The sequence below is a fragment of the Apus apus genome, chromosome 4 (assembly GCF_020740795.1).
Source record: "Apus apus isolate bApuApu2 chromosome 4, bApuApu2.pri.cur, whole genome shotgun sequence".
NCBI classification, from domain to species: Eukaryota; Metazoa; Chordata; class Aves; order Apodiformes; family Apodidae; genus Apus; species Apus apus.
In genome coordinates this window covers 21,840,826-21,865,277 of record NC_067285.1, presented here as the reverse complement: position 1 = coordinate 21,865,277, position 24,452 = coordinate 21,840,826, and the positions used below count along the sequence as shown (strand labels likewise).

The window sequence follows — 24,452 nt, the reverse complement described above, 5'->3', positions numbered from 1 at the left end:
TACCCATCTGGAGACTGAGTAGAATACTCTTGTGACTAGCATAGTCAGTTTGCTTTACCTGTCTTAGGGTAGGGATGGCAGCACTGCAGGTCTTGACCACTCTGTTTCATTCATTCTGTTGCTGTGTTTCTCAGTGTGGGCTGTGTTGATCTAAAGGCTGCAGAAATTATAAACTTTTTTCACTTGTTAGTATTGCAGTAAATTAGTTCAGATACACTTGTTTTGGCTGCAGTTTCCTTAGAGAAACCTAGCATCAAAGCATTCAAACAATCTTGCTTGTCTAGGGGGCTGTGGAAAGACTGCAGAAATAGTTTTAACTGACCTTTTCTCAATATTTAGTTGTATCAGTGACCCTTTATGAAGGTATTTCATGTACTTGAGGGGATTTGCTGTTACAGTACTCTCAATTGAGACATGTGACCTATGCAGCATCATATTTTCTGTCTTGCAGTCCTCTCTCTTCTTTGTATATTCCTTACTTCTAACTGTGAGTGACAACACTGTACTCCTTCCATGTCATGTCTTCAAAGATATAGACAAGAAAACTTTGCAGGTGGATCTTAAATGATGTTGTTTGTTGTTTTTTTTTTATGGTAGGGAGAGGGAAACTACAGTAAGATACTTTGTCTTCAGGCCAGAGGAACAGGTGGATTAAGCAAAGGAGAAGCTGTTCCTTTATTTATTTGCATTCCGTGATCTACTTACAGTAGTGGTTTGGAGTAGAAGCCAGTGCTATCTCAGGCACTTTTAAGTCTGAGAATAACTATATTTTACCCAGCATCCTGTGTGTTTTGTCATTTCACAACCAAGAGTCATGGGGGAAGTTTTCAGAGCTGTGTAACATCAAAGGTGAAATCTGCAAATTGCAAAATTTAACATAATTAGCCTGAAACGTAGAGTTTGTAGTACAAGCCTTTCTTCTTGGTGTGCATATCAGCTAGCCAGCTTCTGTTGCTGAAATCCTCAGCATCCAGTCAGTATATTCAGAAAATTGAGACTCTGTTCCTTCAAGGTTGTTTTCCTCTTCTCTTCTCATCCCTTCTGTCATGTTTATACACTGATGAAACAGAAGGAGAGAAATCTGTCACATACTCCATGGGTGAGGATAGAACTTTAGTAGCTGTCCTGTAGGGACACATTGCATTAGGCACTACAGGACTTACTTAAAACCTTTCATTGTTAAAACACTGAATGACTTTGCAGGATTTGCAGCTGTGGTGCCTCAGTATTACAGCAATTGAGGCTTTCTTACTGTGTTGTAGAGTTCTAACTTGCTGGAGTGTCTGTTTTAAACCAGTTCCCTGTCCTTGGTGCATCTGTAGGGGAGACATTACATGTGTGATTTAGACTTGACACTGTTTGCTCCCTAATTCCAATGTATTTTGTGCTTTGGGTTGTTGTCAGGCTCACTTCTGCCTTCTTCCTAAACTAAGGTGAGGCAGTCCTGATGTGATCCATGAGAACTCTGGTACAAGTGAGCAGCCAGCACTGTAAACAAACTATTGCCGGCACAGGGATGAGGAGCAACTTCCTACACAGTTAATTAATCACTATATTTATTTTATTATCTATTTCCTTTCACTTTTTTGAGTTTTTTTTCTTTGTCTAAAAGGAGGAGCTTTACAGTGCATCCTCACCTACCTGAGATCCCAGCCCTTGATGGGGAAACTCTGAATGTAGGAGCAAGGACAAGAAAAGACATAAAAAGTCTATCAGAGATGTACAGGGACCACTGAGACCTGACAGCTGTTGTGACTACCTCTTCCGCTTGCACACTTGCACAGACATCGTGGTGTTCAGCGTGGGCTCTGTGCCCACCAGGAGATGAGCAGCAGGGATGCTGTGGGCTTAGGAGTTGGTTAGCGGCGCCCATCATCCACTGGCAGCAGCATTTATCTAGGCCAGCAGGGATGCAGGGAGCGAGTGACTCACTCAAGGATTCATGTGCAGTCTCCCCCTCTCCTCCCCCCATCACAGCTGTGGCTTGGTCATCAGCCATTTGGGAACTAGCAGCTTTATTTGGTTGCTGTTTGCAGTGGGCAGCTTCTGTTAAGGTTGTTAATTTTATCAACTGCCTTGGAAACTCAACTGACTTTAGAGAAGACTTAAAATTGCCTTTTCAGCCTCTTCCCTGCTTTTGGGGTTGCCACCCAAACAGCTGATCTGGCACTGGACTCAGCTGAGGAGGTGAGAACAAGCAGATGGGCTTGAGACAGAAACTTCTAAAGTTGATCAGCCAATAGTAGTATGGTCAGTGTTTTGGATGGAGGCTGATATAATTAGGCTGAATGACCTCTTTGGGTGCCACCTTGGCTGTGGTGACTGGAGGGTCTGGTGACTTTGCTCCAGCTAAACAGAGAAACACATTTCATGGCATGGTGGAAGAATGAATGTGGGGGCAGTGTGCAGACCAGGAAATTTTGTAAATAATTGTAAAATGGAAAACTAATTACTTTGTGATTACAACAGTTGTTAAACTCGTCAGAGGTTACTAGGCTTACTTTCTGTTGAACTGTGGGTGACGTGTTCAGTAATGCTCCAGGCTGCTTCTGGGGGTTATGGCCTGTGAAGGAGAACAGCCTGTCCTTTGCTCCTTTTCATCAAGGCCAACAAGTCTCATCTCTGAGCTGAGCTTTCCCTTCCCACATGATCCCATTTTCCTTGTGCTGTTCTTTTTGGTAGGTGTTCTGACCTTCCTATGATCCATGCTTTTTCTTGTGACTTCTCTCTGTCTCTTGTGCCATTAATGTTTGTTTTGGTTTTTTTTAGAAGCACTTTTTATGCTTGCATTTACTCGGGCCTGGAGGATATCAGAGAATCATTAAGTTTGGAAGGGACCTTGAAGATCATCAAGTTCCAACCCCTCTGCCTTGAGCAGGGAACCCTACAACTAGACCAGGTTGCACAAAACCTTGTCCAACCTGGCCTTGAAAACTTCCACGGATGGGGCATCAACAACCTCCCTGGGCAACCTGTTCCAGTTCCTCACCACCCTTATAGTGAAGAATTTCTTCCTAATATCTAACCTAAATCTCCTCTCTCTCAGTTTAAAACCATTACCCCTTGTCCTATCACTATCTTCTCTGATGAAAAGCCCTTCCCCAGCTTTCCTGTAGCCCCTTTCAAGTACTGGAAGGCCGCTCTAATGTCTCCCCAGAGCCTTCTCTTCTCCAGGCTGAACAGCCCCAACTCTGTCAGCCTGTCTTCATAGCAGAGGTGCTCCAGCCCTTGGATCATCTTGGTAGTCCTTTTCTGGATTCTTTCCAACAGGTCTATATCTTTCTTGTGCTGAGGGCCCCAGAACTATACACAGTATTCCCGGTGGGGTCTCACAAGTGTGGAGTAAAGGGGCAGAATCACCTCCCTGGCCCTACTCATCATGCTTCTTTTGATGCAGTCCAGGACACAATTGGCTCTCTGGGCTCCAGCACACACTGGTGGCTCATGTCGAGCTTCTCATCTGCTACCACCCCCAAGTCCTCCTTCTCAGGACTGCTCTCCAGCCATTCTTCCCCCAGCCTGTATTTGTGCCTGGGGTTGTGCTGACCCAGGTGCAGGACCTTGCACTTGGCCTTGTTGAACTTCATGAGGTTGGCACTGGCCCACCTCTCCAGCCTGTCAAGGTCCCTCTGGATGGCATCCCTTCCCTCTAGGGTGTCAACCACACCACACAGCTTGGTATCATCAGCAAACTTGCTGAGAATACACTGAATCCCACTGTCCATATCTCCAATGAAGATGTTGAACACTGCTGGTCCCAGTACTGACCCCTGAGGGACACCACTCTTCACCTGCCTCCATTTGGACATTGAGCCATTGACCACAACTCTCTGCATGTGGCCACCCAGCCAATTTCTTATCCAGTGAGTGCTCCATCTGTCAAATCCATGTCTTGTCAGTTTGGAAACCAGGATGTTATGTGGGACAGTGTCAAACGCCTTGCACAAATCCAGGTAGATGACACCAGTTGCTCTGCCACCATCCACCATCTCTGTAGCCTTGTTGTAGAAGACCACCAGATTGGTCAGGGATGACTTGCCCTTAGTGAAGCCATGTTGGCTGTCACTAATCACTTATTTATTTTCCATGTGCCTTAGCAGATTTTCCAGGAGGATCTGCTCCATGACCTTGCCAGGCACAGAGGTGAGACTGACCAGTCTGTAGTTCCCTGCGTCTTCCTTTTTCCCCTTTTTAAAAACAGAAGCTATGTTCGCTTTTTCCCAGTCAGTGGGAACCTCACCAGACTGCCGTGACCTCTCAAATATGATGGACAGAGGCTTAGTAATTTCATTAGCCAGCTCCCTCAGGACCCATGGGTGAATCCCATCAGGTCCCATAGATTTATGCACCTTTAGGTTCTTTAGATGGTCAAAAACCTCTCTACACCTACGGTGGGGGGTAATTCACTTTCCCAGTCCCTGCTTTCACCTGCTGTGGCCTTTGTGTTGAGGTTGGAGCACTTGCCAGAGAAGACTGAAGCAAAGAAGTTACTGAGGACCTTGGCCAGGGAGACTCGCTGTCCCTAAGCCCTGTTCCACCTGCCCTGCCACTGCCCCCCTCTCCTGCTGGATCATGAGACCTGGGAACTTTTTTTTTTTTTGCTAGACACCAATCCTATAACACAGATTATGTTTCTTAATTATATTTTTTTCTTAGGTAAAAGACTGCACTTCTTCCATGTTCCTCAGCCTTCCAGAGGCTGTGTGAGCTATGTGATTCTGCGCTGGGGCTGCAGCAATATCTTCACAATGTATTGTATTCAGATGTCTGTAGTTGTCCTCTGCCTGCTGTGCTGAAGGACTGCAGTGTTTAGATACACTGCTTGGCAGAAGAACTGAAGAAGAGAGGCTGAAGAAGGGGCAGGGATCACTTTTGCTGGCATTCACCTTGAAATGGAGATAACAGTTTTGGTGATAGTATGAGCAGGATCCCAGGTCTCGTCTGACTTGACCAGCTGTCCAGGTAGAGATGGCAAAAAAGGAAGCATAAAGAGACTGTTTTTAATTTTTTTTTTTACCATGCTGTCTGCTGGGAATGGTGGCTGTTGGGGACCATCTCTTAACAGGAGGTGCTGCAGTCTGAATCCCACCTTTGCGCTCCACAGACCTCATATGGGAGTGTGGAGACTTCTCAGATGCTGGTCATAGGAGACCATGCTCCACTTGAAAGTCCATTTGTGTGGGTCAAAGTAATGTTTGTAGGGCCAAAGTGCTCCTTTTGGATCAGAGCTGAGGCTGGTTGGTAGCATGAAAGATGCTTTCTCTGCACTATTACTCTTTTGTGTGCTCTTTAGAATAAAGAGAGGGTTTAGTCTTAAAATACATTGTCTTGATTTCCTCACCACCACCCCATTAAAACTGAGTATCAGTGCTTTAGTAACTGTTTCACTGCATTTTCTTTCTCCTTCTGACATACCTCCTTGTCCCCTCTTTTTTTTTTTTTCCTTGGGATAGGCAGCCATTTGCAGATCTGCATGCTTTGAGATAACACGAGAGCTGCACATTCAACCCCTTGTCCTCAGTCTTTGTCAATCAGTATATGGTGTGGACGTAAACAGTGAGGATTGCTGTTCTGCATGTGTTGTTCATTAATCAGCAAATCTGGCCATCTCTTGAGATTTGATGTCTGTCATCTTGATATGGTGCTGTGGAATTCAGTACCAAAATGTACCACACAATTTAGATCCAAACAATAGCAAAAGCAGTGGAGTAGGTGGCCTTAAAATTAGTACAGCAGTAATATAGCAGCATTAAATGCCCTAGGCAAACAGGATCTAAACTGATCTAGCCAGGAGCATTAAACATTCATCAAAACAAGAAAAACTTAGCCAGAGAATAAATCAAAGCTGTAGCATAACAGCTGCATTTTTGGAGAAGATGTGAGTCAAGTGCCTCTTTCCCTGGAAATCTGAAAGCATGCAGGGTGATGGAGTGGGTCAACTACTTTCAGGCTGTTGTGCTCACCAGATGGGGCAGATCTGGAGCTGCCATGTGATGGAAGCTGTTTACAGGCTGCACTGTTTTTGCCAAGCATGACACAGGCTGTTGGGGGCAGCTTCACCTGAACAGGATAAACGTTAGGTTTTAATTTTATTTTTTTTTTTACTTCTGAACACTGGACCATATAATAAAAATCCATTAGGTCCTAGTATGGAACTGAGGTAGGATTTCATGCTTCCCAGAGTAAGATATGATGAGCTTATCGTAACAGTGCTAGTGCTACCCTTCACAGTTTTCATTTTGAGACTACTCAAAATCTATTAAATTTGAACTGCATTGTTTCTATAGTAATTTCTCTTTCTGCAGAAGGATGAAGAACATGGTACTGAGGCTGAAATTTAAAAGATCTGAGTTTGTTGACAAATTTGTCACTGACATGTACCTCTGCTTTTCTCCTTCATCTCTTTCTAAGACAGGGGAAAGAAACGTGTGCTTCCTGCATTTTTAGGCTGCATAGTAAATGTTTATTACACATCTAGAAATTCTCTGACAAAAGATGCTATGAAAGAAGTTGTTCTTCTATGGGGATTTTTTGGCTTTCTGCGGTAACTTTTTTCTCCATACCTCAGTACCTGTCTTCTAGAAATTTGCCAGAATTTCCATTGTCCCAAAATCTCTGCTTGAGTGAAGGCCTAAGAACACCTAAAGAGAGCCCTGCAAAGGACACCTAAGAATAACATCATTGCACAGCTCTGTGTGGGCTGAAAGACACCACTGTGCATATTGTCTTGCCCATCTTGATGTACAAAGTTTGTGGAACGCCTCTAAAGTTTAGGCTGTACATTTATTTGAAAATAAACTTGTCCCTTCAGTGAAAACATGTTGGTATGTTGGTTAGACAGCCAACCTCTTAGATCTGAAATGCTCTTCCCCCACAACTTTCTAACAAAGAAAGTAGCTATGTGTGTGTGTAAGTTAGCATTTCAACTGCAGCCTCTGGCCTCAATACCCTGACCCACAACTTCTACCTTTCTGCATGTGGGAGACCATAGCCTGCTGTCTGTCACACTGCCACAGACTTCAGACTTAGAGGGGCAGATGGACACTTGAGCTGCCATGTCAGGGCACCAGACATCATTTGCGCTGCAGCGTTTCTTGGGGCTCTCATGCTTCCAGTGGGGTAGTAGGAACCACTCCAACATTACAGAGGAATACAGCATGCTTCTCCCTTCTGCCCTACCTTTAATACTGTATTTTTACATTTTTCCAACCACCAGTTTTCCACAACCTGATGGTGTTTTATAGGAGACACAGCTGCCTGCACGTATGCCTTCAGATGATCAGCTGGAGTATGGGATGGGTATCTCATCTCTTCTCCAACTTTAAGATTGGCTATTGTCACCTTAGATGCTAGACTCTTGTGTTGGGCATTCACTCTGCATCTGCACTGCAAGAGCATCTGGGGAAAGGGGGTTGATGGTGAAATTGAAGTCTGTGGGGAGATTCTGCTTTTGCTCTCAGTGAAGTTGCTGGTAAGCTGGTCACATGAAACAAAAAATACATCAGCTCCCCTCCCCCATGAACTGAAGTGTTTCTTGGCTCTGCACCCAAAGGAGCAGCTGAGCACGTGATTTACTTGTAAAATGCAGTTAAAAAAAATAAATTGTGCCATTGCAGATGGGAAATCAGGGATGGGAGGGCTGGACAGGGGCTGCCCTGTGTGCGGCTGGGGGCTGCTAGGAAAGGGGGGCATCTCCCTGATGAGTTGCAGGAAGCTGAGGGGACTTGGTGCTGGAGGGCATGTGCTGGGGGGAACTTATGCTGCAGGATGTGGGGCCACAGAGGAAAGTGCAAGCTGCAGGAGGCAAAGTGGAGTGGAACATGCTGAACCGCAGCCCTACTGGGGGAAGGGGGAGGGGGGTGCTGCATGTGGGGCAAAGGTGGGGTGCAGGTGGTATGGGGGGCTGTTCAGAGTTGGGCTAGACAAGTACTCTTAACTGAAGGTCTTAGAGGTTATGAGGTCCATAGTGAGTGTGACAGAGGGTTGTAGTAATTTTTGCTCTGCTTTGGTGCAAGAAAGAGGAAGTCGTTTGACCATTTAAGCTGTGAAGTTCAGCACCTTCTAGTTTGAAAACTTAATTCCTTTTGCTACTTGTTCATATCCCCCAGTTCTTCCTTTCTATGGAACACAGACTTTATTAAGCTTTTGAAATCACACTAAGCAAGTAGGCCCACGGAGAGCTTATTCTCCCTGTTACACTCACCACAAACCTGGTGGGGGCCTTTGAGCAAATGCCCCACCAGGCTGAACAGCATGGCAGTTTCACCGTTCTTAGGAAGAGTACAATTACACCACATGTTTTCCTGTGCCAGGACTGTGGTGGGTGCTGTTAATGCCTTCTGGCCACAGCAGATAAAATTAGATAAAAGAATTCCTGCCCTTTTCTTCCTTATACCTGTCCATCAATGTTTATGGTTGGTGATCTTCCATTGCTTCAGGTCAGGAGGAAGGTGGCTATTTGCTGTTGTCGACTGAAGGGTGTATTGCTTCACAGGGGAGCTACAATGTATTGGTGCAGGAGTGGTTCCCAGTACCTTCCACTGCAGTGCCAGCTTTCCTTATGTCTCATCCCAACCTGAGCAAGTAAGAAGTCTGTCTTGTAGAAAGAAGAAATGGCACTCTGTGCAGTAGCAAATGGAGCAGGTAGAGTTGATGAATTGGTGGGTAGTTTTCATGGTCAATTGGTAGAATTCTCAATTATTGCAGCAGACTGTAGGTACTGACTTCTGTGGCTGTAAGTGCTAGCCTAGCACACAGTTTGGAAAGTAACTTCAGTGGTGAAATGTTTCCTTCCCACCTATTCACCACCAAACCTGGGATGTATGTTCCCTCTATGACTTGCCTCCATCACAGTGGCATGAAATATACTGATGTCTGGAGGAAAAAAGAGGGGGAATGAAACTTAGATCAGAGGCTCTTGGAAATGCTTAGTTGTTTTTTAGCAACTGAAGTAACAAGTTGATGGGAAAAACAAAACACAGAAAAAAAGCAGGGTTGCCACAGGGGTATCCCACTGGCAACATGGAAAGGATGACTGGGCAGATGAAGAGATGTGTTTTGCTAGCAAGAGGAATTGGTAGGTCCAGGAGGAGATGTGGACCACAAGATCTCTGAGAGAGAGAAAACACCAAATCTGGTTTTATCTGTGCCTTTGTAGGGAAGGAATGGCATGTCAGGCTGGAGCAGACTTAACCTCCGTGTGTTCACATCATTAATTTGGTCTCAGATATAGCTGTGAGCCTTCACTGATTCAGTAATTTTACTTCCTTAGATTCTTCAAGTTCCTGTAAAGTTGCTGTTGTCTTTAAGAGCTCAGTCTCCTCACTTCCTCTCAATGTGAACATCAGGTTGCTTTCCTTTTGCTTTATAGTGTGTACAATAGGTAATACTCAGGGTCAGCACTCCTGCTGAAAGCAAGAGAGCAAGAATTCCCCTTTCCTTACCAGTTCCACCTGCTGAATAACCCAAAGAAAAATATTGGGCAAGTTGTTTGCTGACAAACTGAAAAATACATGTGGGAAAAGAAAAGGCAACTTCAAATGATGCAGAGTGTAGAAACTGCAGTGGCAAAGGTGCACAGGATAACTTTTTTTTAAAGTTCCATCTCTTTTAGGTGTTTTTAATACCTTCTTTCCTTTTGCCACTTGTACACATGTTCATATCTGCCTTCAGTTAGATTATTTTTGCAAAGTAAGTACAAGGTAATGAAATCCTGGAAAAGAGAAGTTTTCTTGGTCCACTCTTCAGGGTGCTCATCAGGGATAGAAATATAATTACTTAAACCATCTTGGCTTCTACTCTGTGGTGTTGATAGTCTAATTTCAGCATTACTTGAACAAAAAAATGGAAACTCAGTTCTAAGTTTGTGTAATTAATTTTATTTTGTTTGTTTTGTTTTTCTAGTACAGTAATACCAAGGGGTTCACAGCTAGTAGTGAGTGAGTACCCAGCTTGTTACCAACTGTGAGCTTTCTGGCTGTCTTTAAGATCCATATGTATATGTGCGTTTAGGGGTAGTATTGCACTTTTATGTGTGGAGTTGTTTGTTTCTGGGAGGTTGGGAGAGTGTGGGAAAAGGCTGTTCGAGGTAATGATATTAGTGGTTTTGCTAGAGGAAAGGCTTGGTCAGAAGTATGTCTGCTAGCATTTCTTGAAAGAAAACTTGTATTTGTTTATTGTGTCCGATTGGCCCATGAACCTCTTTCTATGTCAATAGCTGAAGGCAAGTGATGAGGATGCCACCATTATCTTTATTCTCGGGATTTCTTAGGGTGCGAAAAGTGGAGATTTGCTGTGTAATCTTCACTTGCTCACTCCAGCTGTGTCTTCCCCTTGGTGACTTTATAGCTGTTGCGCAGTTACTGCAGCAGAGATGCTGTTTGGTGGTGTTAGGGAATGGTGCCCTCAGACTTGAGACATCCTGCCACTGGGGTCCTTCTGCACTATGGGGCTCTAAAATAGACTTTGGCTTTCAGAAATGTAGCCTGCAGTGGGGGTAGTATGCTGTTACAGATGTATGAATTTTGGCTGGTCTTTTAAATGGCAATGTTAGAAATACCGAAATGGAAACATCAGAAGTCCTGAGTTGCAAATAGCTGCAGGGAGGGAGGGAGGGAGAGCTTTTGGGAAATGTTATGTGCTTATTTTCTTTATATTTTTTCTTTAGACATCTGCTGTTAGCTATTATTAAAAAGGATACACGGAATCTCTTTGGCCCACTCTGATCTTTCTTAAGGTTTAGTGTGATTTTTTTGCTTGTTTGTTCGTTTGTTTCTATTTACTTCTGCAGAAGGGGCAGTGGTGGTGATTTGAGGGTTGCTGGTATTCATGTTTAAAGTGGTGGCATGGCATGGCATAGTATGCTGTCCTGTGCCACTCTATTACAAATGCCGAGAGATCTTTGTTTTTCAGTAGCACAATCTTGTTGGAAGAATAAAGAGAAGATGGGGCTAAGTCTGTGGCTTGAAGTGTGGGATGAGTGAACTACTCTCTTTTGCTGGAAATGTCTCAGAGAGGAAGTTTAAATTTGAACAGGGAAAGAAAAGCATGAAGCAACCTGAAGATTCAGATTAGTTTTACGCTACAAAATGTATTTGATGCAAATTCGATTTCTGTCTTGAAGCAACTCAAATGATGACTTAGCAGCTGGCACCAATTGACTGTCTTCCGGAATTGGCATGATGACAGCAATCAAACTGAATTTATTGCTTTGGGTTTGATTCCTCTTCCGGACTCTTCCCATTCTCAGAAATGTAATCTAGAATGTGTTCCCAAAGGAATTGTATCTTCAAGCAATGATACAGCATGGTCCTAGTGCAGGATGAAGACAGGTGGACTGTGGTATTAAGCAGCCAGAGTGTGTATTCCAGTTGAGAGCAGGAAGATTACATATTAGTAAGGGGAGGAAAGGTGTTTTGTTTAAATTTTTTTATGGCAGTTTTTCATCAAATAGAGATGATTCACAATGAAACCTTAGTTTTGTTGCTACTTCTTTTTATTGCATCTAGGAAAGATTCTGCCTTCCCATTGGGGTAGGTAAACTTCTAGGCTGCTATAGAACCCCCCTCCCTTTTCTTTTCTTTCTGTTTCTTTCTGTTTCTTTCTGTTTCTTTCTGTTTCTTTCTGTTTCTTTCTGTTTCTTTCTGTTTCTTTCTGTTTCTTTCTGTTTCTTTCTGTTTCTTTCTGTTTCTTTCTGTTTCTTTCTGTTTCTTTCTGTTTCTTTCTGTTTCTTTCTGTTTCTTTCTGTTTCTTTCTGTTTCTTTCTGTTTCTTTCTCTGTTTCTCTCTGTTTCTCTCTGTTTCTCTCTGTTTCTCTCTGTTTCTCTCTGTTTCTCTCTCTCTGTTTCTCTCTGTTTCTCTCTGTTTCTCTCTGTTTCTCTCTGTTTCTCTCTGTTTCTCTCTTTCTCTTTCTCTTTCTCTTTCTCTTTCTCTTTCTCTTTCTCTTTCTCGCTCTCTTTCTCGCTCTCTTTCTCTCTCTTTCTCGCTCTCTCGCTCTCTCTCGCTCTCTTTCGCTCTCTCTTTCTCTCTCTCTTTCTCAGATAAATCTTGGTTTGATGTACGTAAAAAAATGCTTTTGTCCACTCTTTCAATTAGTTTTTAATGCTGTCTTCTGCTTGCCTGTAGAAGGAACTAGCTGAAGTAGGTATAGTATTGCTGACATTTGTTCCTAGAGCAGTGAAGTATTGGTGCTCCTTGGGCAGGGGGAGGAGATGGGGTGCAAAGGGTGTGTCTCTGTAAACCTCCCTTGTCCTCTCGGGAGCTTGTGGTGAGACTGCCTGGAGGGCGTATTTGCATGGCAGCTGCCTGCAGCTGAAACAAAACCCCTCTCTGCGCCTCACGGGAGCTGGAGTCAGGGCATCGGAGCTATGTCCAAAGACAGGGGGGGTTCATGCTGTGCTGCCTGTGCAGGGTGGCAGTGTTGGTGCCTGACACCTGACCACCTTCCCCTGATCCCTGGGTCAAGTTCCGCCTTTGCTCCACTTGCTTGTGACTGACCTCCCTTTTGGGTTTGTTGCATGTCTCTTTCTCGATTCTGCTGTTTGCAAGTGTACCATGGATCTGCCTGTGCTTCCCTGGCAGCCTCTTCTCCGCAGCACAGCTTCCTAATAGTGACCTTTTTCTTATACTTTTGTTGTTGTTGTTACATAAATGTTGTCACTTAACAGCTCTAGACCTCTGCAATTTGTAGATATCCTCTACCTTATCTGTGTGCCTGAAAATGTTCTCCTCCAGGCCACAGGTGCCCTTCGAGGAGAAAGATATAGAAGAAAAAGCTGTGAAGCAGCTGTGCATGTAGTGGCTAGAGTCGAAAACTGAGAACTGATTCCCTGGAGAAGCATGGTGCCCAGAAGTTGGTCTTGTATTATCCATCCATTTCTGCCTCCACATCTTTTGGGTTACAGACAGAAGTGGTCAGATGATGACAGGATTTTCTTATAAGAGAGTAAGAAATGCACATCAATATAAAACTAGTTGTATTCCCCCTGCTGCTGGAATTTGCCAGTTTTTCATGAAATACAGATGTCCGCGTTTTGTTCTACATTTCTGTTGGGTACACCTGCTCTGTTACAGATTCCTACAGCTGTGATGTTATTAATTGTGCACAGCCACTTCTGTCCATCTGTTGTGCATGAGGAGTCCTGTCCCAGTGAATGGCCTTGCATGTTTTTATGAAATGAAGCAGTTTCATTTTGCAGGTCCTTAACTCTCACAAATGATGCTAACTAAATAATTCTTTTTTTCTGTTAAGATATATTGCTAGACAAATCAAAACCCAACCCAGAGAAACCTCAGTTCTCTAAGCAGCCAGTGTCTTACCAGGTATATTCTGGAGAAACCTGGTATTAGAGTTACTAGAATGATACTTAGAGCAGTATTTGCAGAGTATAACGCTAAACATACTTTGGTTAAATACAGTCTCACACGCTGAACCAAGATGCATAAATTTCATCTTTATAAAAGGCTAATAAAGAGAAACAAAACAGATATTCACACCTTAGTCTGTGTATCAAACATGAGAAAGTTTTGCCCTGCTGTTTTTAAGCACCATCTCTGTAAGCATTCACGTATTAAATTTTGCTACAGATAAGCTATACAGACTTCACTTCTCTGTCTGCATAGACACTCATTGCTTCAGATTGTAGATTGTCCAAATAGCAAGGTTCTCTTTTTTTGGCTGGAAAACAGTAAATTAATATTAGATGAGTGTTTGTAATATCCTGTACTTAAGTTTTAAGCATCAGCTATTGTTTTGGGCTAGACAGCTCTGTAACATAGCAGGAAAAGTGCTTAATGAAATCCAATATTTGGAAGCAGGAGGTAGATGAATTCAGACTTGGAACAGCAGTGCTAAATTTTAACAGGAAGGATAACTAACATTTGTAGTAATTTCTGTGGGTGTATGGCTTTCTTTATCACTTAAGACTTAAGTCTTGAACGTGAACTCTTATATTTTCTAAAGGATTTACTATGTCTTAGGCAAGTTATGGTTGAGTTTTGTAGTTTGTGAAAGGCAGGAAATAGTCCTAATGTCCGAGGCCTGCTATCTTGTAAGGTAGGTGAGGCTGTGTGGCTGTGTTACTGTTAGGTACAAGGTACTTCTGCTGTGCTCTAAGAGTAAAGACCTTAACTTCTAAGATGGCTTGCAAAAATAATTTGATCTTTTGGGCAGAATAAGGAGAAATTATTTGTTTTGTAATTTCTTTGTAAGGCAGGGATCTGAACCCATGGGTTTTTTTAAATCGTTATTCTAATTTAGTTAAAAATACTTTGGATTTTTAAGGTTTGATGAGCATCTGTGTAAGAGACATCTTAAAGCCCAGCATTTGCTCTGCTGGATTCCTAGAACCTTTTTCTGTCTCCTACTTGGGAATAACCTTTGTTAAAACAGAGAAGGATAGAAAAATTGCAACTACATGTTTATTCCTTATGCATTTAGGTACCTGTGCTGTGCCAGAGGTTACCAGGGAATGAAGAAAAATTAAAAGAGGGTCTCCTTACAGGTTGGGCTGTTTTCTGGTGGTGCTTGCGATAGGGACAGGTGATCCTACAGGAATGGGATCCGTGATCCTACAGGAATGGGATCCGTGATACTCCAGGACCCAGGGCAGGAAACCTGCTCAGCCTGACCTTTTGCTGCTCTGGGCTGTCATGGCTGGCTGCTGTGGCTGGTGCTCCTGGAGCCACAGTGTGCTTTCTCTCTGTGAGTTGTGCTTGAGTTTGCCTGTTTTGTTGCCCTGGAGACAGAAGAGTGTGGTATGCCTTTCCCCTGACCAGAAATAGTTTCCTGTACCTTGTGACCAGAGCGCTTACTCCTCCTCTGGTCCCTAGCCAGGCTGTGTGGTGCTGGAGGGATGGGGTGTGGGGTGATGACCTCTTGTCACAAGTTCTGGTGTGGCCCTGCCCGCTCCCCTCCCTCTGCATGATGGTGTAGGATTTCAGGAGAGCAATTGCTCTTGATTTACATCTCCCGTGGCATTTTGATGGTTATGTCATTTTGTTTGAGCCTTGCTCCTGTCAGCTGTCTGTCCTGGCTGTCAGGAGTCAGTGGCTGAGTAGCACGTGGTGAGCTCTTACCTCTCCTTCCCCCTTTGCTCAGCTGTTTTTGCTGTCTACTTCCCTGTGTCCTTGTACTTGGGAACAGATTCTCAGCAAGTGTAACTGTGCACGAGGGCAACGTGATCTGGGTGGATGAAGGATCCCCTTCTGTAGGAGTTCCAAGTAGAGCTGGGAGGATAAGTGGGGAATTTGCAAGACCTAGGCGTGGACATGGATGATGGCTAGTTTATCTTAAACTGTTCTGCTGCGAGAATCTGGCCTGAGTGCAGAGTATGGAGTGCAGTCCATTACCTTGCAACTGTGTTTTGCAAAACTTGATTTGTGAGAAATGCTGCTAAAAGGGAAGCTAAGACACCTCTACCCCTCCCCAGCAATGCAGAAAGTGCTTGCACTGCACCAAGGCCTAGGGAGCATGGAGGTTCTCCAGGCTTTCTTGCTACCTGCTACTTTATTGGAGTGGTTCTGGCATAGAACTGTGAAATATATGCAAGACAACAATAATTTCCAGGATGGAGAACAAAGGAGAGATGAAAAGAGTAATTTACCTTCCTCCATCCCTGAACAGTAGCAGATGAGGATGTAAGCACATCTCAGTCCTATAAAATATTAATTGGGACATTTTCTATGGTTCAGCAGTGGGAAAAAAGACAGAAATCCTGCAGTACCCTGAGCTGAGCTGCTATTCCTAGCCTGGGAGAGAAAAATGTTCTGAGCTGAGATCTGGCTCAGTGTCCCTTTTCTGCTTATAGGGAATAGAACAGTTGCCCAAAGCCTTCCTTTACAAAGGAGTGGAAAGACCATGCAGAGACCATGGAGCTGCACAGACTGTTCTCAGGCAGAGCTGTACAGTGTGAAGTGGTTCTCTAGTGGAGTTCGTATAAATGGGAGAATGCTGCATTTCTACCAGCGATGGCCTGAGTAGCCCAACGAGCCAAATGTCCTGCTTAACTCCTGTGGAAAAGACTTGTGTGTCTCAGGGGTTGCAGAGAAAGTTGTGTTTTCAAGGCTGTGTGCTGAAGATCTGCTATGGAAGAAGTGTGAAGAGGAAGTAGGGACTTCTGCTGCTCATTGTGTTGTTTTGGCAGCTGGGCTGGGGAGGAAGGGCAGTCCTTGTTTCTTGCCTCTTTCTAGGCATCTTCATCCCCAAAGCTCTACAGTTGAGCAACTGCCAGGGCTGTCTAAAATATTTCCCTCTCTCAGATCCTTTCATTGAAGCTGTGCTTGCCTGATGTGATCGTTTCACTTGAGAGGAACTTCGTAGTGAAAGTTCAGGACTCATTTGTTGCTCTAGTGAAAAATCTCTTGTCTAAGGCTCAGTGGTTAGAAAGCCCCTGCTTCTTGGCTGAGACAGGCAGAGTTGCTCTATCTCCTTCTTTCCTTGCCCTCATGCATGTTATGTTTTTAGGGAGGAGAAAACATTGTTTACTGTCCTTGATATTTGTTTCTTTAATCCAGGTGACAGTCATGGTCAAGCTGATGTTGCCTTTGGGCTGAAATAAGCATGCTTAGCATTTGGGCAGAACTTGCCTGGAGATCTCAAAGTGCTTGATCAGCATTTCACCAGCATATCCATCTGTGGGTGCTGAAGTATGGTTACCTTTACAGTTCATTGGAGCTGGCAGAGTCCCCTACTTTGTGTGAGGGCAGTTCACTAGCAGGATTTTCTCCCTCCTCCTCTGCATTTCTGCCCCAGTGTTTTCTCTGGGGTAGCAGCAGGTCTTCTCATTTAATGCAAGCTGTTTCTTCAGAGATGTTTCCTCCTCCTCTCTGGCCTTGGAGAAGTGGGTGAATCTCAGAAGGGATGTCACTGGGAAATGGCTTTGCGTATTTGTGTGTCTGACAGGAGACTGATGTCTTTGACTCTGCTGCTACTCACTTTGAATCCAAGAAGGGAGTATCAGTGTAGTGCTAGCTCTGTAGCAGAAGCAGAGGTTCTCTGCAGCCTTGGTTGTGGAGCCCTCACCTGAAATGCCTGTGAAGTTTTGGGAGACAGTTGTATTCCAGCAGTTCCCAGCCCTCTGGTTGTCTGCTGGGTCACTGTGTTCCTCTCTGTTGAATATGAACAAGAGCTTAATTCATAGTTGTGGTGCTTAATGCCTTGTTTCTTATTCTCTTTCAGATCACCAGAAACTGGAACGTGAAGCTCGAATCTGCCGACTTCTCAAACATCCAAATATCGGTAATCCTCCCTGTGTTCAGAGGGGTGGGTGTGAGAAAGGAATAATGTCTCTCATTTAACATGCAGTAAGAAAACAGATGTAGTCTGAATGTTTACAACAACTCTTCGGACTTGCCTGTTGAAATCACCTCAGTTTATCTCCCTGATAAATTCTGCATATGATCCTATCCCATTCCCATAGCATCCTGGCCCAGATGTTCTCCAAAGTGTGCTGTGTTTGCATCTGCTCACCCATGCAGAGCTGTCCCTGCTGCTTTGGTGACACTTGACTCTTGTCTGCTCATTTTACATTCTTCAAAGGCAGTGAGCTGTTGTGTTCATTTTCCCCACACTTGTCTTTTGTTTTCTCTTCCTGGCACTTTTGGACATATCGGATAAAAGCTGTATTCAGTGACATGCCCAGAGTTAAAGGAGGGGGATTAATATGTCAGCTCTTCTCATTTCAGTGGCTGGTTAACTTAAAAACAAGAGACAAAAACCAAATTGCCCATTTTGGCAGTGATTTTGTAAAGAGAATAGTTTTGCCTAGAAATACAGGTTGAGTTAAAATAAGGCACAACTTCAAACCAAAGCTACATTATTTACTGAACTGTAGGTAGAGGGCTTGGATTTTTATCTAGTTCTAAAGCACCATGGAAGTTTGTCTTAAGCTTTCTTTTAGAGAAATTTTAATTGACTGAAGTTGCTTGAGCAAAAAAAAAAAAAAATTAGACCAGTAATAATCCCCCTTCTAGGACCTTTACATAAATAAACCCTAGCTAGGATCCAGATAAGGTTTAATTTGAGTTAATTTCTTTAAGGAAACGTGGAGAAATATCTAACTGCCACTTTCAACCAAACCAGTCTTGGGAAAATCTGTAATGTATTACGTTGTCTTCTTTTTGCATAACCCTGTCTGTAAGTGTAGGTAACTTCTTAAGAGCATCCGTCTGGTTTCTTGACTTTCAGTTTTGTAATAATTTTCTCCTATCCTCTAAAGACCTGGGAGAGCAAAGGTGCCTTACAGCATGTTCTGTGGACTAACAGCTGTAGCCTATTCCAAAAATGATGAAGAAGCAATTTCCACAAGCTGAGGTCTTTACAAAATGTAAAGAACCTTAGTAGCAGCTTTTCAGCAGTCATAGCTGCTTTGCATCAGAGTGTAGTTGTGGAGGTGCAGCATGAGAGGAGTAGTAACCACCTTCTACAATAACTTGCCCTAATGAATATATTAGCTGGTAAATTTATTTATTGGCAATATTCAGAATAACTAAAGTCACGTTAGCTAGTTGTCGAGCTTTGTTTGCTCCATAAGACTTGTTGCTCTTAGTTTAGTAGGTGATGTCACTTTCTATTTTGGCCTTAACATCATCTCTCCTTTTTATAATTTCTTTTATCTTTTCTAGCCAGGCCTCTCACAGAGTAAATCTTACACACAAGAAGAAAACCACTTTCATAAACTGCACTGAATACAGAAACCTATCATGTTCCTAGTTCAATTCTACAGCTTCTTCCTCATCTATAATGAGTGACAATGCTTGTCTCCTGCTGTATTGTTGTTTGGAAAAGACAGTTTTGAGGAACGTCAGTGGTTCTTTCGTTCTCTGCAGAGCATTTCTTGTACTCCTAGAAAGAACAGTTTTTATTTGAAAATAAAGAGACTAGTCATTCTAAACTCAATGGGTGATCACAAATAGCAATAAAGGAATTAAGCTTTATGCCTATAACACTGAGTCAAAGTATGTTGAGTAAGACCTTGCTTAGCAGCCCTGTGAAAACCTTTTATACTTGGCTGGTTTCCAGGCATGTTTATTCTTAAAACCTTTAATGCTTCCACAGCCCCTAGTGACAATGTTTAATTTTTCTGTCAGTTAGACATTAGAAGAACCATTCATTACTGCTATCTTAGCTTGTTGTTTCTAGTTCTATCTGGAGTATATGTGGAAAGTAGTTTTTTTTTCTTGTAACAGTCTTTTACATATTTGAAGACTGTTATCATGTCTCTTTTTAGTCGTCTTTTTCTTCAGACTAAACAAATCCAGTTCTTTCAATCTTTTCTCATACGTCATGTTTTCTAGACCTCCAGTCTTATTTTTTTTCTTTTTTTTTCCCCTTCCCTGGACTCTCTCCCGTTGATTCATCTCTCTCTAGAAATGTGATTCCTGAAACGTAAGATTCTAACTAAGGCAATGCCAGTGCTGACTAGAGGGGGAAGAATTGCTTCACCTGTCCTACCAAAGATACTCTTGTCTTGTACATCAACCTGTGAAACTTGCCATTTAAGTATATTGTTGTTGCACAGTTTTCTAACACATTATCGCTCTGATGCATATTGCAGACTACTTTCTGCAGAACTTCTGGCAAGCAAAAATGTTTTTCATCTTGTATAGATGAGGTTTCCCATTGAAGTGCACATAACATTAGTCTTTATTTAAACAAATAGGAAGAAATTTACTCAGTGGGTTCTCCCCCAGATTTGTCAAGACCATTTTGATTTTTCTTCTGGTAGCATAATAGGGTTGCAACTCCCCCCACAGTAACATGATCCTTAATAACGATGCCATATATTGAATTGTATAGGTAATTAATAGTACTATTGAATATATAGTTGGACTCTGGACAAACTCTGAAAGATATTACTTGATACATTGTTCCAGTATAACAGTGATCAATTCTGAGTATTTTTTTCAATGAGTTGTATACACCATTGTAAGCTGCTTCTGAGTACACATTTTTTTCTAAATTTGTTTATGGAAATAGCACTTAAGATGCTGTCACAAGCCTTGCTGAAATCCAGATGTTGCATGCATTGCTGGTTCCATATTCTTTGGACTTGTTATATTGTCATAGGAGGGAAACGTGATTCTGACACAGTGGTAGGTTTTTCCTTGAAGTGTGTGTTAGTAGTCAGTAATTACCTAATTACTGCCATTCTATGTTGTAAACTCTTCTAGATGAATGCGTAGTGTGTTGCTTCAGTGTGAGCTATACTAGTAACACTGCACCATTCCTGAAGAATTCTGCAGATTTTGCACTTGCTTTAATTTCCCCATTATGTTTTGTTGTTACTCCTTTTATTGCAAACTGCATTGCAGCATGTCCTGCTCTTGTACAGTGACCTGAGCCTCTAGTGATTCCGAGGCAGAAGGACACCTCTGCAAGGTGGGCTGCTTTTCTCTCCTGCCTGCACACAGGGTATAAAGCACACCTATTGTTGAATGGGTTCTTATCCATTTGCTGCAATACAGTTGATTCTGCCATGGAGATTCTGGACTGAACACACTGACATAACGCTGCAACTCCAGTAAAATAAAGGTTACTCTATGTGCAAAATAATGATGATATTTCCATTTGTTGTTGCTCTTTGTGAAATGACAGCTTTCTGAATTATCCTAACATGCCTTCATCAAATCTCAGCCCTAATTATAGGCTATTACTCTGTAATTGGGTGTTTGAATTGTATTTAGATGCACGTTATGGGCAAGGTAATCACAGTGACATAATATTTCTAAGAGCTTAGTGTTGAAGTAAGGGATTTTTGTCTGGACAAAAGCAGAAAGGTGATTTGAGGCATTTTTCTGATTCCTGATTTATGTTGTGTACCTTGTTCTCATTGTGAACCATCCAATTGTATGTGCCATTACAGCTGATCACCTCAGATTTTAGCTCAGAAGAGGAAGGGCTTCTTTCCCTAACTTTTGGCATAGGTTTTTTTTCCTCCTAACAACTTTCTAGAATATTTTGGTCCAGCAAAACCATTTGCCAGCCATGTTCACCAAATACAGTAGTATCTGTTCACTCCATCCTGTTTTAAAGGCAAAAAAGATGCACCCATTACTGAAAATATGGGAATGTTAGAGAGGCAGAAGGCAACATCAGTAAAACTCCACTGTCTGTAAGCAGTTGAAATGCCTGTGGGAGCTGGCAAGAATCACAGCTCTATGGGGAATTCCACTTACTTGTTCCAGTGATTCACTTATCTATAAATCATACGGGCATTTGACATGGATGTGTTTGGGAACATGTAGAAGAGAATAATATGGCTCTCTTTTCCATTGGTCCGTGTGTTGCAGGAGAGAAGCAGGCATTGGAACAGGCTGCCCAGAGAGGTGGTTGAGTCACCATCCCTGGATGTGTTTAGATGTTGTCTAGATGTGGTACTTGGGAAAATGGCTTAGTGCTGGACTTGGTAGAGTAGGGTTAGTGGTTGGACTAGATGATCTTGAAGGTCTTTTCCAACCTAAGTGATTCTGTGATTCTATAAACATGGTCACAGCCTTGACCCTTCATTTGCAGATGTTTTCCTGATTGTGCCACTGATGCTTGTGCGATGGCTAAGATACAATAAATCTCACAATTTTCTTTGGTTTGTTGTAGAGCTAAATTTACTGTGAATATCAGCTCTTGTTTACTAGAACAGATCATCTGGTCTTCTGCTTAGTTGTAAACTTAATTTCAATCAGTCTGTGTCTTTGATTAAGTCCGTGAATTAATTCACTACATTGAGATACTCTTGCGGAAAATTCAGTTTTTTCCCATGCTTCCTGCTAGCCATAAAATATTAGAGCAGTGACAGAGTTGGGAACCCTAGTATCTTTCTGCAAACTTGCTCAGTGCAGATGTGAAGTTCAGTACAGTGCTGAACACAACCTTTCCTGTCCTAGGACAGGAATGATGCAAAATTCAATAAAAAACCTCATTCACTGTTCCAAAGCGTTTTGTGTTCTTCTACAAGAGTAGGAGTGTGGCTGGTTCAGTGCACCATGAAGTCTGCTCTGTCCATAGATTTTGTCCACCATGTTGTTAAGTGTTGCCCTTCTCCTTCTAAGTTTTCTTTGTTATGCCAGTCTAAATATGTGCTGCCTCCTTTTTGGATCTGTTGCCAGATGATCTGGCAGCATCATCTTCCTCAGATGTTTCTAACCCAACTGTACAGAAGTAGTTCTGGAATGGCTTTTGTTCATAGTTCAAACTGAGCCGTTCTGGTCAGTTATTGTGTTGCAGCTCATGGCAGTCTTTACAGTGAACAACTGCATGCACTTATGTCTAGAGTAATAAAAATGCTTATTTTGAGAGTCTGGTAGTAGGCCAAAAGCCAGAGCCAAATTATGTTTCTGATTTCTGCTTCCATATCCTTTGCTTGAACTCTTCAGAGTTAATTTCTTTGAGGGAATATATAGCAGTAGTGAAGTGCTGTCCTCAGCATCTATCAGAATTATTGCTTTTTCAGGTTTTTCCTGAAAAAGTAGGTTTCCTGGCTTATTCTCCAAAGTATACTTTCACTTGAATTCTTTTTATTTTAGCTTCAATCTGTTGGCTTCTTTTAGGATAAACCACAATTTTGGACACATCCTTACTTAAAATGGGAAGAAAATGGTATAGAACTCTCCTGTGAATTAGAAGAATTTATTTTGACCCAGTTTAATTTTATTTCCTTTGACAAGTCATCTGTCCTCCTAGTACCTCTATCTTGTGGGAGTGATTTTGATGGAATGTGTGAAAAAAGGCCTCCAGTTCTGTGTGTCCTTAAATGATGGTGGTGGTCAAGGTGTGAATTGCTGCAAGGACCACAAAGGATGTTGTGCTTTAGTGTGCAGCCCAGCTGGAGAATCCCACAACACTCATAACTGGGAGAAAACAGGGTGCATTGATCTTATCTGCAGACTTACTACTGGATTTGTTGTTTTAGTGGTATCAGCCACAACTTCTTTGCTTATTCCTTGTGTTGAGATACTACTCTTGATAAGTAGGCCCTCACTTTTTGCTCCCTTCCTGCCACTTGGAATGTTTTTGTATCACCTTTTCCCTAACAAGAATTTGAATTGCTTGCTTAGTGAACAAGAAAAAAAACGTAGGCTGTGTTTTGCTGTAAACAGCAGATTTCCTTGTTTTCATTTGGCTTCAGACATCCAGACTGCCTTTGCAATTGGGACAGAAAGGATGTTATGTGCAAAGAATAGTTAAAATGCTGGGGATTCTCCAGTGGTTTGGCCACGGCTTGCTGCCCCATGGAAACTCAGTGATTTCAAAGTGGGATGCTCCTGCACCTGGCCTGCTGTTTAAAGCTGCTGCCCTGCAATTTCTGCTGCTGGGGAACTGCTTGTTTTCTCAGGTGAAACTGGAGCAGAGATGGGATGGTGTGGGGATGTAGGGAGAAGAGATCTTGCAGCAAGAGTTATACTTTATGGCTTTCTCAGTTACTGAGCAGCTTTTCCTTGGAAGTGTAATAGGGCTGTTGCTGTGCTTCCTAAGAGGTCAAACAGTGACGTTCTTGGCCTTAAGCCTTCAACCTGCTCTCCTCTTCCTCCCCCCTGCACACCCCAACCCCCTCGGTGCTCACAAACTCAAAGATACTGCAAGAAGTCAGAGAAGGAGGATTTCTCTACTATTTTTGTACCCCCTCTCTAATTACAATAGCATTGAGGAAATGGAAGGAGCCTTTTCTGGGGTTCCCTCTGCTTGAGCACCAAACAGAATGGAGGGGTGGCTGCACTCTGGTGATATAGTGCAAGGGACAATCTGCTAGAGAGCTTGTCTCTGTGGCAAGGTTTCATGACTCTCCTGGGCAGCATGAGAAAGAAGTTGTGAAAATCAGGCTAGGGGGGGTGTGTCAGGCACAGCACCTGCCTGCATGGGCAGGAGCTCTGCTTTGCAGCACCAAAGGCTGATTTGTCCTGGGTGGCAGAAACCTCTGTAGCAAAATTGCAAAGCCTGTATAGGAGACTTAAAATTTGTCATGACCTCTGACTTTTTTCTATATAATAAAGTGGTTGTTCTCTGTGTATTTGCTTTGAGATACCAATAAAGTGGGCTTGTTATCATTTTGGGTTTTTTTAGAAAAAGCTCTTGTATAATACTAGTGGTTATCTCAAGTACCTTGATTATCAGGTATATGGATACTAGAAAATTATTAATAAAAATTCTGGATGGTCTTGATTGCTATGTTATGATGAGAGTAGAAAATATTCTTGCTAATGCACTCTTTTAGCTCTTGTAATATTTAAGTAGGGCATACTAAATGTTACGCACTGGGTGCTGAACTTCAACCTTTCTATACAGGTATGGCTAAATCAAAGGAAAAATAACAACTGACACTGAAATGTTTTTTTAAAAAAATTTTTGTTGTTGTTTTTTACTTATACTTTTTACCTCTGCAGAAGGAGCAGTTTTGTAACAGGCAAGTTACTGTTCTTCCTACAACTTCTTACTAGGCTGTGAATTCCTGTGCTCAAGGGAAT

The 24,452-nt window shown here is 42.7% G+C and overlaps 1 protein-coding gene across 17 annotated transcripts in view; it reads left to right on the top strand.

Annotated features, from left to right (window-relative positions):
* CAMK2G (calcium/calmodulin dependent protein kinase II gamma) overlaps positions 1 to 24,452 on the top strand; it is a 118,507-nt gene that overhangs the window by 34,355 nt on the left and 59,700 nt on the right. For all 17 annotated transcript variants that reach the window (XM_051619605.1, XM_051619599.1, XM_051619593.1 and 14 more), the window contains exon 3: positions 17,176 to 17,235. In XM_051619605.1, coding sequence (XP_051475565.1) covers positions 17,176 to 17,235 — 60 coding nt within the window. The remainder of the gene's footprint in view (positions 1 to 17,175; positions 17,236 to 24,452) is intronic.